Source organism: Charadrius vociferus, unplaced genomic scaffold, assembly GCF_000708025.1.
Source record: "Charadrius vociferus isolate BGI_N301 unplaced genomic scaffold, ASM70802v2 scaffold15, whole genome shotgun sequence".
Lineage (NCBI taxonomy): Eukaryota > Metazoa > Chordata > Aves > Charadriiformes > Charadriidae > Charadrius > Charadrius vociferus.
The window spans coordinates 6,721,760-6,737,360 of NW_009650064.1; the positions used below are offsets into that span (position 1 = coordinate 6,721,760).

The 15,601-nt window shown below is 40.8% G+C and overlaps 1 protein-coding gene across 1 annotated transcript in view; it reads left to right on the forward strand.

Moving 5' to 3' along the window:
* RAD54B (RAD54 homolog B (S. cerevisiae)) overlaps positions 1-10,079 on the forward strand; it is a 68,734-nt gene extending 58,655 nt beyond the window's left edge. Inside the window, exons 11-14 of the mRNA XM_009891847.1 lie at positions 2,156-2,417; positions 4,720-4,786; positions 5,095-5,295; positions 9,763-10,079. Coding sequence (XP_009890149.1) covers positions 2,156-2,417; positions 4,720-4,786; positions 5,095-5,295; positions 9,763-9,980 — 748 coding nt within the window. The 3' untranslated portion in view covers positions 9,981-10,079. The remainder of the gene's footprint in view (positions 1-2,155; positions 2,418-4,719; positions 4,787-5,094; positions 5,296-9,762) is intronic.
* Positions 10,080-15,601: the final 5,522 nt, after the last annotated feature.

Sequence of the window (15,601 nt, forward strand, 5' to 3'; positions counted from 1 at the left end):
TCGCTTTTCAAATGCATGGGGGTGTAATATTAAAAAAAAAAAGGCATTGCAACTGTTTACAGAGATGCCAGGCATGTTTATGCATTGTGCTCCTGGCTCTTCTGTGTTAAATTACTAAACTAGGATTTACAGCTCACATTTTCAAAGTTGCTCTTCATATTTTTTCAAGATAAAGATACACGTATTTTTCATACTGAGTTCCAGCAAGTAAGATAGTGTTTGCTACAGCCCCTGTACTATGACATATTGTCTACTTGCAAATACTTTCCAATGCTTTGTATCTCCTTGAGGAGATTATTCTTATATTAAATACTTTAAATTGCACTAAAATATTTTTAGTTACTAGATTATAAGTCCTTTCCTCTTTAATGACATTTAACTGCTTAGTGCTTGCTGCCTTTTCTGTTCAGGGGAACCAGTCTCAACAGATGAACTTGCACAGCGACTGCTTATTTCCCCTGTGGTAAATGCCACGGACATGTAGCAAAACCTCTGTTTATCGTGGGGTAATAAAATGCACATGGTTAGTTACTGTGCAATTGCTGATTCATGGAAATATCACATGACCTTGTGTCCCCCGATAACTTTTTTTATGTACTCCTGCCTTAAAGCCCAGCTATTCCAAAAGTATTTAGCTTTTAGCTTTTATTTAAATTGATGCTTAAATAGGACATGCTGTAATTCAGTAGCAGGAAACAACAGCAGATCTCTTGGCACTGATGTAATGGAATTTGTTTCTTCCTGATGTTCTCTCTTTACAAATCAGAAGGCTGTGCCTGTTGTTGGGGTTTATATGCCTAGCAGCTGTTGAAACCAGTAACAACTAAATACCTAAATGTAGCGGCCTTATTTCTTGTAGGTCAAAAGAATCAGGGGTGTCAGGAAAAAGGACCTGTCCCTCTATCAGTGCTACAGGAGCTGCTGAGTTACAGCTGGTGTTGAGGCGTTATTTTACGCTTTTAAAAGTTTTGTTGCTTTAATTCAATGCTGTTCGTGTTTCTTTTTCATTTGTTTCTTTGCTCTCATTAGTACTAAATAGTTTTTGTAATATACAGACTCAGTTCCAGTCCTCTTTTAAAGTTTATATTCTATTTTTGAGTGAAATCAAAGGTGTGAATTTGGGGTTGATTGACAAAAAATACCAATCTTGCAAAGTCTTTACAAACAAGTCTTGGATGTAGTTCAAGTGTAAAAAGTAATACTAAAAATACTTTAAAATAATTTTTAAATGTTAATTTGTCAGGTTTTCCCTGAAATTATATGTCTAGTTCTTCAGTACTTGTTTTTAATCAAAATTATTTTAAAAGATGGAGCATCTTTAATGTAATTTTGTACATTTAGTTTAGATTGTAAAACACCTCTGAACAAGATCTGGCAGAAAAAGCCCTAGCTGTGCTTATTATGGCTTAAATTCAAAAGATCTTCCTTTGTCCACTCAGTATAGTCATCCTCAATATCTGGGAGGATAGAAATTCTAGATTTGCAGGTCTTTGAAACATATTTAGTCAAAATTTCAGAGAAAAACCACCAGTATAGTATGGGTCATTAGGGTAAGGGATCAGGAGACTGATTTTGCTTTAAATAAAATAACAACAAATACCGAGAGTGTATTGTTTGTGGTATCTTTTGCTATCCTTCATCCCAGTTCTTTTCAGTCATAAAATGTAGCTGTCATTGCTTTCCTATTTGACTTTCATGGTTTTGTTTATTAGAATTTTCGAAGGTTTTCTATAGAAGTTCACAGTAGCTTTTTCAGTAAGTACAGGCATATATATATTGTTAATTAGCTGCTCCAACACCCTTTGCAAATGCTGCCTTAACAACTGCTATTTTGTATAAATAGGGATTTAAAAAAAAGACCAACTATGTGGTTGGTTCTGGATCCCTGCAATCTATGCATTAAGCCAAATTCTGTTGCGAAGGAAAACATTCATTATTTAACATCTGAATGCTTGACAGTAGGTAAAATGCATCCAAATCTAGTATGTGCTTCAAATTAATTGGAAATGTTTTATTTCTTAGGAAACATGAGTAACCTCAGGTTGATGTGTAATTTTTGCCTGACTGGTAATTTTATTTTCTTTGATGTCTTCAGTAATTTGTTATTGGATTTTACCAAGGCCTAAGATGATAACTTTGTTTTACTGTTTGACAGAGTCGTATTGGTATCCAATTACACTCAGACATTAAACATACTGCAAGAGACATGCAAACGTTATGGATACTCTTATACCAGACTTGATGGACACACTCCTGTCTCCCAGCGGCAACAGATTGTTGATACTTTTAATAGTAAATTCAGTCCAGCTTTTATCTTTTTGCTGAGTTCAAAGGCTGGCGGAGTAGGACTGAATCTGGTCGGAGCATCTCATTTGATCCTGTATGATATCGACTGGAATCCAGCTACGGATCTTCAGGTCTGATGCAACTGTGTACGTGGGGGTTGGGGTGGGCATCGATGGGATGTTGATTGATTTTGAAATGCCTGGCTTTACACGTCTTATTGCTACCCAATTATCACGTGGCATCTGGACAAGTATGTTACTGGGGAAAAACTGTATGTGAGGAGAAAAGAAGAAATGTTTCTCTGTCATATTATGTATATAGGTATGATTAGAAGCCCCCTTGCAGTAAAAAATGAAGAGTAAATTCTGGTTTCCTTGGAGGAGTGAGTCCTGTATCCCCTTTGTCTCCTGACCTCTTTTTAACTGGAAAGTTGCTGTGTGTTAAAGGAGGAGCCGCTGCCTGAGCACTCACGCACCATTCAAGGTGTTGCACACACCCACCAGACGAGTCTTTAACTGCTGGGACCGAGGTCCCTTTGCAGTGGGTGACTCCAGTGAGCCAGCGGGTGCCCCTTTCCACTCCACACACTCTTGGGCGCACTCCCTCCTTCTTCGGGCTTGACCGTAGGTGGCCGGGCTTCCCCTGTGGTGCACGTATGTACTCATCAGCCTCGGAATTCTGGCGATTTAGCTTCACGGTGCAGTAAAATGCCGAGACTGAGAGAGGATGCTGAAAAATGCGCTCAGTTGTTTTCTAATATATGCACAGAGTATAACCCAAATTGGGTGTTTCCCGCAGAACAGTCTCAGGCATTGGATTCTGTAAAAATAAATAAATTAATTGAAAGGTACAGCAGCAGGGTCAGCTAGCTGAGGGCCTCCGCAGAGGGACATGGAACACAGAACTCCCTGAGCAATTATACCCTTGCGATCTATACACCTTCTCCTCACGCGCTCTTCGCATGTCTTTTAGTCCAATGGTGATTTGTGGTCTGGGGTCTTCTAACACTTTATTAGATTCTTTTTCTGTGTCGGGGCAGGCGGAGTGGCCATTGACTGCTCTTACCTTGTTGATTTGCAGTCTCTGCTGGCGGTTGGAGCCTCCTTATCTTCTGGTTTGCACTTCTTGTGCACCTGCACTTGCTGGCAGAACACAGGGAACTATCAACTCCCAAACTTAGGGAAAAACACTACCAAATCATCAGTGTGTTATCCACATTTTCCTCATACTAAAAGACTAAACACAGCACTGTACCAGCTGCTAGGAAAATTACTAAGAAAATTAACTCTATTGGAACCTACAGGCTTCAGCAAATCTTGCTACTCATGCTAAGTAAAGCTAGGCAAGCAGCATAAATCACACCATCTCATAACCTTAAGTAATTTATTCTAATTAAAATCTATTTATTTAAGCTAAACAACTAATATCTCTCAACAGTGTGTTTCCAAAAAGAAAAGAAAATTATGATTAGACTGCATAGTAAGTGCTGCTGTCAATTTGCAATACCTGAGAAAAAGGGAGAGGTTCTGATCAGAATTAAGAGAATGAGAAAATCACGTGGCAATGATGCTAAAAGAAAGAAAACAAAGCTGGTGCTGTGCTATTCTTGTAACAGCACTGTTGGACTCAAGGGATTATTTAGTTGGCATAAGAGTGTCAGTTAGAATAGTCCTTAACAATAACAATTTTAAAACCCCTTTTTTATCAACGCAGTAAGAAACTTTTTCTTGTAGAGTAATGCCGTGTTGCTTAATACCTGAAACAAACTCTGATTGTTGGCCCTGCTCCTATTCCAAGTGTGAATTAGTACCCTCATGTGGTCACTTGTCTTGTTGCTTGGAACACAGTCTGCTAAATCAGTCAAAATTGCTACAGGTTGCCAAAGACCGCAAGCCGTGTTATGTGTCCTTGTACTCAATATGTATGTGTAACCCTTACATTTTTGACAAAAATCATATATCAGTACTCAGTTATTTTTTGTTTGTTTAAGAATTAAAGGGTGCATGAAACACTAGTTTTACAATTTTAAAAGAAATTGGAATGCCATTTCTAAAGCTGTTTTGTTGCAAAGAACCTGTGGAAATGGTGGAGAATGATAAGTATTCCTGAAATATTAAACAGCTGCTAATGCATGGAAAAATATGAAGAGGGGATTTCTGGCAGGAAAGAGGCGAAACCGCTACCTTCCTATTATACTGCATGGAAAGAAAGGGCAGCAAAAATGGCAGAAAATAAATTATTTTTTCAAAATTATTTACAGTTAATAACAGAAGACTTTTGTAAAAACAAAGACAGTTATTGAGGAAAAGCTGACAACATCTTTTTGAATGAGCTAGAAGAACTGGTAATTTGATCAGTGGAGGCTACAAATTTTAGTTTAAATACTGTTGTATAGTGGGCTGTTAATGCTCTTCGTCTTTTTTCTTTCTTCAGGCAATGGCCAGAGTGTGGAGAGATGGTCAGAAACATACCGTATATATCTACAGACTGCTAACCACAGGTCAGAGATGGTGCTCAAGCACACCCTAGAGTGAGACAGCTATTGGAATTTTGTCAGTAAAAGAAAGGGACAGAGTGTTTTTGAAAATAATTTGCTCTTTGAAAATATATATAATTTGTTCTGAATTCAGTTAAAATAGAAACATCACATTGATTCATTTAGCTTTGCTTTGCTTTTGCTTTAATAATGGAAAATAGTGATTTAGCATTTCCTATGAATATTATTATAAAGAAACGGATTTGACTTTTCTTTTTGAGAATACTAGTCAAAAATTATCCCAGTGTATCTTTTTTTTTTTTCCAATACAGGCTCAATAGAAGAAAAGATTTATCAAAGACAGATCAGCAAACAAGACCTTTCTGGGGCAGTTGTAGACCTTTCCAAGACATCTGAACACATCAATTTTTCCATAGAGGAGCTTAGAAATCTCTTTACTCTTCACGAAGATTCCAGCTGCGTTACCCATGACTTGCTTGAGTGCAACTGTATGGGAAAAAAAGACCATCAAAGTGAGTTTCGTTTTCATTATCTCTGACCATAGCTGAGGTAGTACATCCATTCTGAATATATGGTCTGTCATTGGAGAAAACTCTGATGCTCAGTAAAATAGCATCAAAGTAATGCGGTTCATTATGGGATCTTCCAGATACTGGTTGTTTTTTCTAATTCATAGGAGCCCTTCACAAGATGAAGAGGAGAAAGACTCATTCCTTGCAGCAACAACCAATTAATGTATCATGCTTCTTAATTCCTTGAGTTAGCTATGGCCAGCTCAACTAGTGATTCATTACAACCAAATGACACTGTATGGTGTTATGTTTCTAAATATTCAAAGGCAGTAATGAGTAGCTGGTAAGTGTTAGTTCAAAAGCTGTTTATCTGCAGACAGCCAGTACCCGATGAAGATCTCTAGATAATAATAGGCCAAATCTCTGAATATAACCCTTCACAGTTATTAGCTAAAGCTCATGCAGGATGATTAAAATAGCTATTTGAGAAATATTGGAAGATTCTCGGGCAGTTGTAAACCCAAGCTGCAAATATTCACGTCTATCCTTTCTGCAGGAATCTGCCTCTTGTGTTCTTTTGGCATACCAAAATTGTTTAAATACCTTGCTGCATTGAGGTATATAGGTTTAAGTCAGGAGCAGGATTAGAAAAGAAAAAATATCTTAAGTTACGTTTACATCTCATCCATTTAGTTTTATAGCTCATCTAGTTTCTTAAAGGAAGGAGTGTCTATTGCCCTGGTATGTTTCTTTCCTTTGGGCATGAAATATCCCCACACAGTATCACAGATGTGATAACGAGGCACCAATACTGCTGTCTTCTAAATGCACACAGATACCACAATGAAAAGAGCCAAAGAAATACAAGAGTGCATGTGTTCAGTAGACCCAGTGAGACTATTTTGCTTGATGGTTTGCATGTCTCCAGGTATTAGGCTAGAATTGTATTCCTTTCTCATCCCATTCTATCCAAAATGAGGAGGACTTGGTTAGTGAAAGCACCGAGTTTCTGTAGCCATAAGAATTTGCCTCTCTCCTTTAATTTTCCTCCACATACTGATTTCATCAGTTTCTCATGAGTAAGTTATGTTCTAAAATACACCAGCCTCCACCTAGGCACTATTACAGGGTCTGTGTGGAAAAGGCACCTTTAGTGTTAAATGTTAGCCAGATTTTCTCACTGGTGTGCAATGAAGCAGGTAGAGCTCCTGGACTGCGGAAATCCAGAGAAATTTTGTAATATTACTGTGATGAACACTGGTGCATGTAATTTTATTTAGCGTTTTGCAATTGTCTTAACACTCTTGAGTGCTTGTCTTATGATTTGAACACATATTTGTTCCATCAATTCAACCACAACATCAGTCTCCTGGATCTCAGGGCAGTGAATGTAACCAGGACTTCCTCAAGGGTAATCATATCTTGGTCCCAGTGAACAGAACCTTTTTGGCAGTAAATCAAGGAGAAAATTGAAGGTCATTCTTAGACTTAAGTGGTGGAACTGATAGAGTGAGGGGAAAGTTTGACTTCCTGAAAAGCGGAGGACAAACTGGCTCATCAGTTCCCTCGTCAAATTGTTGTGAGTCACGGTCTTCAGTTTGATCACCCAGAATGCACCTACCATTAGTTGGTCTCTTTGCGTTTTCGAAGAACAGAAAGCTTTCAAATTACTTCATTGGGGAACCAGATTCCAGGTTACTGGGGACAGATACTGATGCACAGAAAAGGTCAAGAACTTTCACTGATTTGTCTCCTCCATTTCTAGCAAGTATGATTCAAAAGATAAACTGAAGAGGAGCCAAACAATAGAATACAGGCTTCACAATAGATGAACTTTTCATAGTGATCTCCATGAGACATATCAATGATACTGGATATTCTTGACCAAGCTCCTGTTGTCCGTTCACATTAGCGCCATTTTTAGGAAATCACAGGAGTCTTGAAAGGAAGCAATTAACTGTGCATAGGTCGTGCCGATGGGTTGCTTGCTATTCTACTGGCTTTCAGATCAGCTACAAAGCTGTAAGCCTATTGTTTTACCTGATTATGGTGTAATTTATGGAGTTAAGAATGTGTAATCTGTAAGGGGCCCAGGCCTTGGGAACAAAAATCCAGGTTGATGCAAACACAGACCCACTGTCAGTGAAGTAAGTTAGTATGTGAACTATTACAGGAGCTTGACCTCTGCAAATCGATGGGCCCTGATAATATCCACCTGAGGGTGTTAAGAGAGCTGTCTCTCCCTTCCAAAGTGTCCACTTCCCCACTCAGTTTGGTATCACCGGCAAACCTCAGCAGGTTGCACTTGATCCCTTCATCCAGATTACTTAGGAAGATATTAAGCAGCCTTGGGCCCAATATTGATCCCTGGAGGACCCCACTTGTGACAGGTTGCCAGTTTGAGAAGGAGCTATTTACCACCACCCTCTGGGTGCAGCCTGTCAGCCCATTCCCCACCCACCGCATAGACCGCTTGTCTAGACCTTAATACATCAGTTTCTCTAGGAGGAGGCTGTGGGCAACCGTGTTGAAAGCCTTGGAGAAATCCAGGTAGACAGTGTCCACCACAGACCCCACATCAACTGAGCAGATTGCCCAGTCATAGAAAGTGATCGGGTTTGTCAAGCATGATTTGCCCTTGATGAATCCATGCTGGCTTTTCCCAGTCACTTCATTTGACTTGTGATAGCCCCCAGGAGTATTTGTTCCATAACTTTCCCAGGGACTGAAGTAAGACTGATGGGCCTGTAATTTCCTGGATCCTCCTTTAAACCCTTTGTGTAGATGGGGGTGACATTAGCCTTCTTCCAGTCTTCTGGGATGTCCCCTGATCTCCATGACTTCTCACAGATTATGGAGAGTGGCTTTGCAACAAGCTCAATATGAGTGAACAGTGTGCTGCAGTGGCAAAGAAAGCCAATGGGACGCTGCGTTGCATCAACAAGGGCATCACCCGCAGAGACAAAGAAGTCATTGTCCCACTCTCCTCGGTGCTCGTCAAGCCACACCTGGAATACTGTGTCAGTTTTGGTCCCCGCTATACAAAAAAGGTGTGGACAGGCTGGAGAGGGTCCAGGGAAGGGCAACCAACATGATCAAAGGACTGGGAAGCCTGCCATATAAGGAAAGGCTGAGAGAACTGGGTTTGTTCAGCCTTGAGAAAAGAAGGCTTAGGGGAGACCCTATCACCATGTTCCAGTATTTAAAGAGTGGCTACAAAGAAGGTGGAGACTCCCTTTTTACGAGGAGTCACATGGCAAAGGTAGGGGTAATATATACAAGTTACTCCTGGGGAAATTCCAGTTGGACACAGGAGGACAATTTTTCACAATGAGAACAATCAAGCGTTGGAATAATCTCCCCAGTGAAGTGGTGAATTCCCCATCATTGGACACTTTTAAGATTCAGCTGTACATGGTGCTGGGCCATCTTGTATAGACTGTGCTTTTGCCAAGAAAGGTTGGACCAGATGATCCTTGAGGTCCTTTCCAACCTAGTATTCTATGATTCTGTGACTTCAGAAGTGCATCTATTCTAATTTTTCTTCTGGCCAGTAAAAGAATATGTTGCAAGTCTAGTGCAAATGTGCATCATATGTCAGTCAAAAGGAAAGTCTTGCATATATGACTCTTTATGGGCTCTCCAAAACTTTAAAAAACTCAAGAATACTCTGAGTCATCACGCTGTTCATATCATTGGTCTTTCCTAAGGAGCATGTAACACTGCTATGAAAATATTTGACGACAGGTTTGAAACCGATAGCAGCAGTGATTCAATTTTTTCCATCCAAAATGATTTCCTCATTTATCACATGCATCAGATGAGTCACGAAGCCAGCAATGTGTGACATACCCTGCAGTGACCTGGTACTGTTTAGGATCCTTTGTCAAAAGTGAATTCCTCTTCTTGTGCTTCACAGGCAATAGTTTTTCCCTTACTGTGATATACCGTATACAATATTGTGTATATTGAACAACTTGACATAATCTGGATGTACAGAGTGCATAGCTCTGGTGTGCTGAGTCAATGAAATAGCTATTCAAGCTATTCTTAGCTGGTTGGAATGACTCCTCTGGGAGGAAATAGAAGCTAGCACGAATTTTGCTGCAACATACTTCTAGATTCAGGTTTACTTAAAGAATGGGAGCAGCCCAAATGTCACAGAATTAGGGAAACAGAAGAAAGGAAATTGCCAGATAAGATATTTCCTTTCCCATCCATGTGTAAAAGGATTTGGCTTTATGCTAGCATATGGTGATTTTGATAAACTCAATCAATGAGCAAGAAACAGCCTTTCCCCTCTTACTGTGAATACATATGTTTGTGTTTCAGTGACATAGAAGGATTATATATGCTGTTCTATTTTCTCTCATTTGTTATCACCAACCGGCTTATTGATTCAGACTGAAATTTTCTGTCCTAGTTTTTTTCTGATTAATCTACTGCATCATTTTTTTTTTTTTTCAGATCCTTCCTCAGAAAAGCCTTCTGTATCTAGAAGCTGCCAGCTTGGCCAAAACCTTGGGAAGCCCGATTCAAAGAAACCGCTCTCCATGTCACAGTTGATGCAATGGAAACATTTCTCTGGGCAACATCAGACTCTAGCTGATCCTTTCCTTGAAAGGATAAAAGAGAATGCTTCTTTCGTTTTCCAGAATGTCACCAGTCCAACTTCCCCCACCTAATAAAACTGAAGTGTCTTTTCCTACCACTTGCATCCTCCTCCTCATAGGTATAGTAAACAACTATACTGATGTGCTGTTACATTTTGTTCTTTTTGCCAAGTTCTCTTCTGTGTATTTCTGGATGAATGTGATTCCTGGTGTTTATACAAAGTTACAGTTATTACTAAGTTAATCATACTTACTATAATCATAATACAGATTTTAAAAACTATCTTTGCTTTCCAGTCTTCTGTTCGTTTGGTATCATAATTAGTGAGATTGTTTTTATGCACATTCCTATGTATTTCTACTTTGTTTTATAGTTTTCATTTGACCATAATGATTTATTGCTTGTAAAGCTGGCAGGTCTTGAGCCAAATATTATAAGATTAGGCAATGCTATATACATGTATATGCTGTTAACAAGACTCGTTGGATTTTTGTTCTGACAATGAAAAGTTATATATCTGTGTAACTGCGGCTTTCTAACGGGGTAGGTGTTTTTTGCCTTGAATTTACAATTTAATGAACCTCAGAGCAATAGCAACTGAGGTCCAAAATTGTGAGACCACAGCTTGATACTGTGTCAAAATATTCGGAAATTCACCTATTGCTTTTACTTGGGACAATAAACAAACTTTATTTCTCAGACATACAGAGTACAGGCTTATCTACATTTAGCTAACTCCTTTTACGGACAGTTTCTGCCAAACACTGGGCACTGAGCATATTTTCATGGTATATTTTTTAATGGCTATGTTTTCCTTCTTCTTTGAAGGTGCAAAAGTTTGAAATCAGTTTACAGCTTTTAAGTACTTTGAAAGGCCCAGAAGAACAGAAGATTGGATGATTTTCAGAAATACTGAAAACTTACAGAATTTAAAAGGCCTCGAGAAAGAGTAGGTCTCCATTATGGTAATTCTGCATTGTGCCACATGATGTGCAGCCTCTGGATATTTGGTACATGTGATAGCAGTGGCTAAAAGCCCAGCCAACATTCTGGAAAAAGTTAAAATTGGTTTGTTCTCCTTGTTATAACAGTTAATGCTCACTCCCTAGACCGTCACTGAGTACACAGTCCGTCCTAACCCATCATCAGACATTTTCCTTGCATTTTGATGCAGTTTGGGAACGGAAAGCCATGTGCACTGACCTCTCTTTGCCATCCATATTTATTTCAGAGGAGGTTTTGAGTTCCTTTTAACTCTAAATGCTGTATGACACCGGAAAATAAAACCAAAGTGAGAGAATGATTGAGAACATCATCAATTACGAACATCTTTTTGGCATGCAAATTGTGTTCTTGGTAACAATTAGAATTGTGCTAATAGGTAGAGTTCAGTTCTTCAACATTTTAGGCTGGCTGTTAAAGAGCCTGTTCTTCATCCTGTATATGGTGGAGTGTGGTGGTCATGCTTATCCAGGTGCTGTGCTGCTGTGGTGCCCGTTTACTGTTAGACAAAGGCTGTCTGATATCTTACAGCTCCCACAGCTTGTTTTAATCAGCAAGGGCAAGGTTTGCCTGCAGCTTTGTAACTCAAGAAAGAGATTCTAGGCAATCTACAGTAATGATTATTGTAATTAGTAGTTATCTGAGACTGAGCATACTTAGACCTGTGCTGCGCATAAGTTTCTGTAAGTTGTCCTCCTGTCCCTGTCTGTAGGAAGCACTCCGACATTATCTGCTCTCTGATGATGCCGATCTCATATGTGGTTTCTTGCCTCTGCATGAACAAGTAGATGGCAGTTTGGTCCCATTGCTGGTTTGTTTGTAGGACCCTGGTCATGTCCACTGAACACACACGAGCCCACTCAGGTTTGAAACAAACCAACTGGCAGTGCTGTTGAGGAAACCTGGGCATATAAAAGAAGGAAAATTGCTCCAGGATCCACACTGAACCATGTTTCATCTTCTCTGCCTAAGGCAGTCCCTCAGGACTATCTCAGCAGGCCGTCTCACCTCACCTGTTGAGTCCTGCCCTCACACAATCCTACGTGCTGTCACGTCATGCACAATACAGCTGTGGCTGCATGCTGGGAGAACACAGGTCTGGCAGAGAAGCCCTTTCGTTGTTTGGCCTCCAGGGTAGTTTTATTCTGGCAGTTTTTAAATAAGTAAGATAAAAGCTAGTGCTGGAGCACCATGGAGCTCTCGGGAGGCCAGAGGAGATGAGCCCCCAGACATATTGCTGTATGTGTGAAAGTGATCCAGGCTCAGATCATTGTTCTGGGAGGAATTTCTGGCAGATGGGCTATCACACTAAGTAATGTTCAAGGTTAAGAAGCCCGAAGTGGCCTATACGAACACACATAATGCCATTTATAGCCTCCGTATGATTCCCTGCCTGTGCCCTGCTACGCCAAACTGCCCCAGATCTCTGGCAGTGGCAGCTGCATGGTGATGCTCAGTGGAAGGCTCCTCCAGCATCCACCCAGCCAGCCAATGTACACCCCTCATTAACCCTTCACGAACTTCTGGGCATGATGGAATTATGCATGTGCTTCTTGGTTGTTTGGGTGAAACAATACTACCCAAATAATAGATTGCACATGGCATTACACATGATGCAGATTGAAAATCTGACTCTGAAATCTGATGTTTCCTGGAAAATTATGTTTCTCGTTGGAAGAATAGGTTGTGGAAAATATAGGAAGCATGAATACAGACTAATTTATTATGCCATCTGTGATTCTCCCACAGTAGTCCACAACAGCCTGCAAAATGAGACTAGCCCATCCTCCCCACATAATCACAGTGTAATAATCAGTGTTTTCATACAGAGTGCAGCACGTGTACATGTGAATTTCTTCACCCATAGGTGAGAAACATCTACTAGGAGAAGGGCCTGTGGTGAATTTACCCTAATCTGACTGTTGACGGATAAAGTATATTGAGGATTTCAGGGCTCTGCAAGGTCATGTTGCCCCTTCTCTTAACAATTGTGAAACCCTAGAGGATGGGGAAGGTGGCTGGTGCTGAAAGGCAAGTATCAGGTCCTAGCAGATGGTCTCAGATGTGGCTTTTGGATTTGCTGACAGTGATGCCAGCTGTAAAGCATGTAGTTTATGTTGCATGGTCCCACCCATCAGCCCTGGTCTCCTAGGTCCAAGGTTTGCTCTGCAGAAAGGGGGAGGCAAGGGCTGTTGAAGCCATGGCTGTGTTCTAGTGCAATGCTTGAAATGTAAAGTGTCAATCAATGTACTTGGCTGCCTTTTCCAGTTTTTGAGGGATGCAAGTGTTCATCCACCAAGTGGTGGTTCCTAGGGACCCACCGCAAAGAATAAGGCAGGTGTGCCTAGCAATAGGTCTCAAATAGTGGCTTCTTCAGTGCAGCATGGAAAACAAGAGCAGCAGAAACCACAGGTGTAAGCACAATGACAAGCAGCGTATTTTTTTCAACAAATGCTAAGCAAAGACTGCCAGTATTTGACATTTATTAGTGCTACAGAATCAGCAAAAATGTACAGAGCGCAGAGATATGCCCGAGGCAGCAAGTGCTGAGTGCAATGCCAGCTAAACGTCCCGCTGCCATTATAGGGGTGAGATGTTGAGAGTTATCATGGCACAGTGCGCTCCATCTGAGCTCAGATGCGTCATAGGGTACTCCATTGAATGACACCGATTTGAGCTGCTTTGCACCAGCAGGTCCAGAGAGGAGTGCTCGCCCTGTCAGGAGAACAGATCCGAGATGTGTATTCTTAGGTAATGGTCTGCTAATCTTAGAACGGCTACTGCAGGGCTCTGAATCACACTGGGTAGGGAGGGCTGTCAACCAGCCCTCAGATTCAGCAATCAATGCTGTGTTCCTTGCCAGCTCTTAGCTGGGAGGAGGGGATTTTGGAGAAATTCTGTTACTTCTGGTGTACAGGGCATAGTGCCAAAGAGACAAGCGTACTGCATGTTCTCAACTGAGACCAACCCTGATTTTAAAAAGCAGAAGGGGTGGTGTTTTATTTATTTCTGTATATTGTGGCAAGGGCTTTTTTTAACTGGTTTCATCTGACTGTTTTTGTTGATTCAGCTTTTATCCATCCTGGCTCAGTTTTTTGTGATTGAGATGGTGACCCTCTATCGCTATTCACTTGCAGAATAGCAATCTGAATTATAACACTTCACTTATTGTCAGACAAGGAACTGTATAACAATCGTTGGTTGTCATACAAGTTTGTATGGCAACTGCAGTAGATATGTCTTGCATTCTGACAAGAGGATGACGTCAAGTCCGGTTAAGGGTCTGGCTTTTTCAGAGATCATGAAGTTCTTTGACTCATCATCTGGTGCAAAAAAAGGTGCCAAATGGTGACTGAATGATTCTGTAATGGAATAAACTCATGGGAATTTCTTAAAATGCCAAATATGGAACAAGCTTTGACAACTGCCTGGGGTTACCATGAGGAATTTGCAAAGAGAGACTCCAGGCCTTGCAGGCAAGTAACACACAGAAGGAGAGTAGTTCTTTCATGTGCTTTCCATTGAATGAAAAGTTGGCGTAAATCATGGTTGTTTATGTGTGGCTTAAGTAAATGATGTGTTTGTGGCTAGAAGATCTGGGAAGGCTATAAAGAACAATGAGGAAAACCACTTTCGGCTTTATAGAGTAACTGAAGAATAAGCTGAGTTGAAATCTGTTTTTAACAAGGCCTTGTGTGCTATTACTTTGTACAAAAGCAAGTCTGCTTTTGTAGACAAAGGTACTTATAGGACTTATAACGTATGAGAGAGCGTTCCACTCTTGAGGGTCAATACGTGTTTGCACAAGTATCATGAGTCAGGACCCAAATAAGTAATACTGAACACTGCAACCAACTTGTGGGCATTCTGCTAGAAACTTCCCAGGGTAGGTGCATTGATTGCTGCTACCTTTTACCCAGCTTTTCATCAACATGTGGAAATCTAAGCTGATTTTTAAGGAAATACGTCTGTTGAAAAGCATCTGCAGCTGTTGCTGCTTCCAGCCTCTTCTCTTCTCTCAGCCTCCATGTCAGCCGAGTTCTCCCTGTGCTCCTTTGTTTGCTTAGTTTGATTTACACCCACTTGACAACATATGCTCTTCGTTCTCCTCTAATTCATTTCCTTCCAAACAGGCAAAATGTCAGCCACTGTGACAAAAGCCTGTGCCCCTGCAAGCTAGATTTTGGGGTGTTTTCTGTCAATTAACCGAAGATCTTTTCCTTCTCTTCATTATGACTGCCTTGGCCCAGGCTTTAGTTTTCTAGAGCGTGAGTAATGTCATGTAACAGTGAGCTCCCTCGTGACCCTTGACTTTTGGAGGTTCCTTCTGAGGGATGGAGTTTGCTCAACAATAGAAGTGCAGTGTGAAGTTTCCTCCCTCCCGTTGGAAGGTGTTGCCTTTGATGGGGTGTTCGTCCTGCCCTGTAGCTGGCTTGGACACATGGGTCTCCACAGCCTCGTTGAGTCAACAGAGTTCTGTGCAGGAGTAGAGGCTTATCCAAAACCTTGCAGACCGGGGATCTGGATTAGCTGCCCAAATCATTGAGTTAAATAGATGAACCTTTGTGGGTTGCTCATGCTAATGTCGTGTTTGAGATAGGTACAACAAATGTAGAAAGGGTTGGCAGTACTTGCTACCACTAAAGCTGGCCAGCAAGTTCCTGCTATGCAGCACTTTTCTAATTCACTT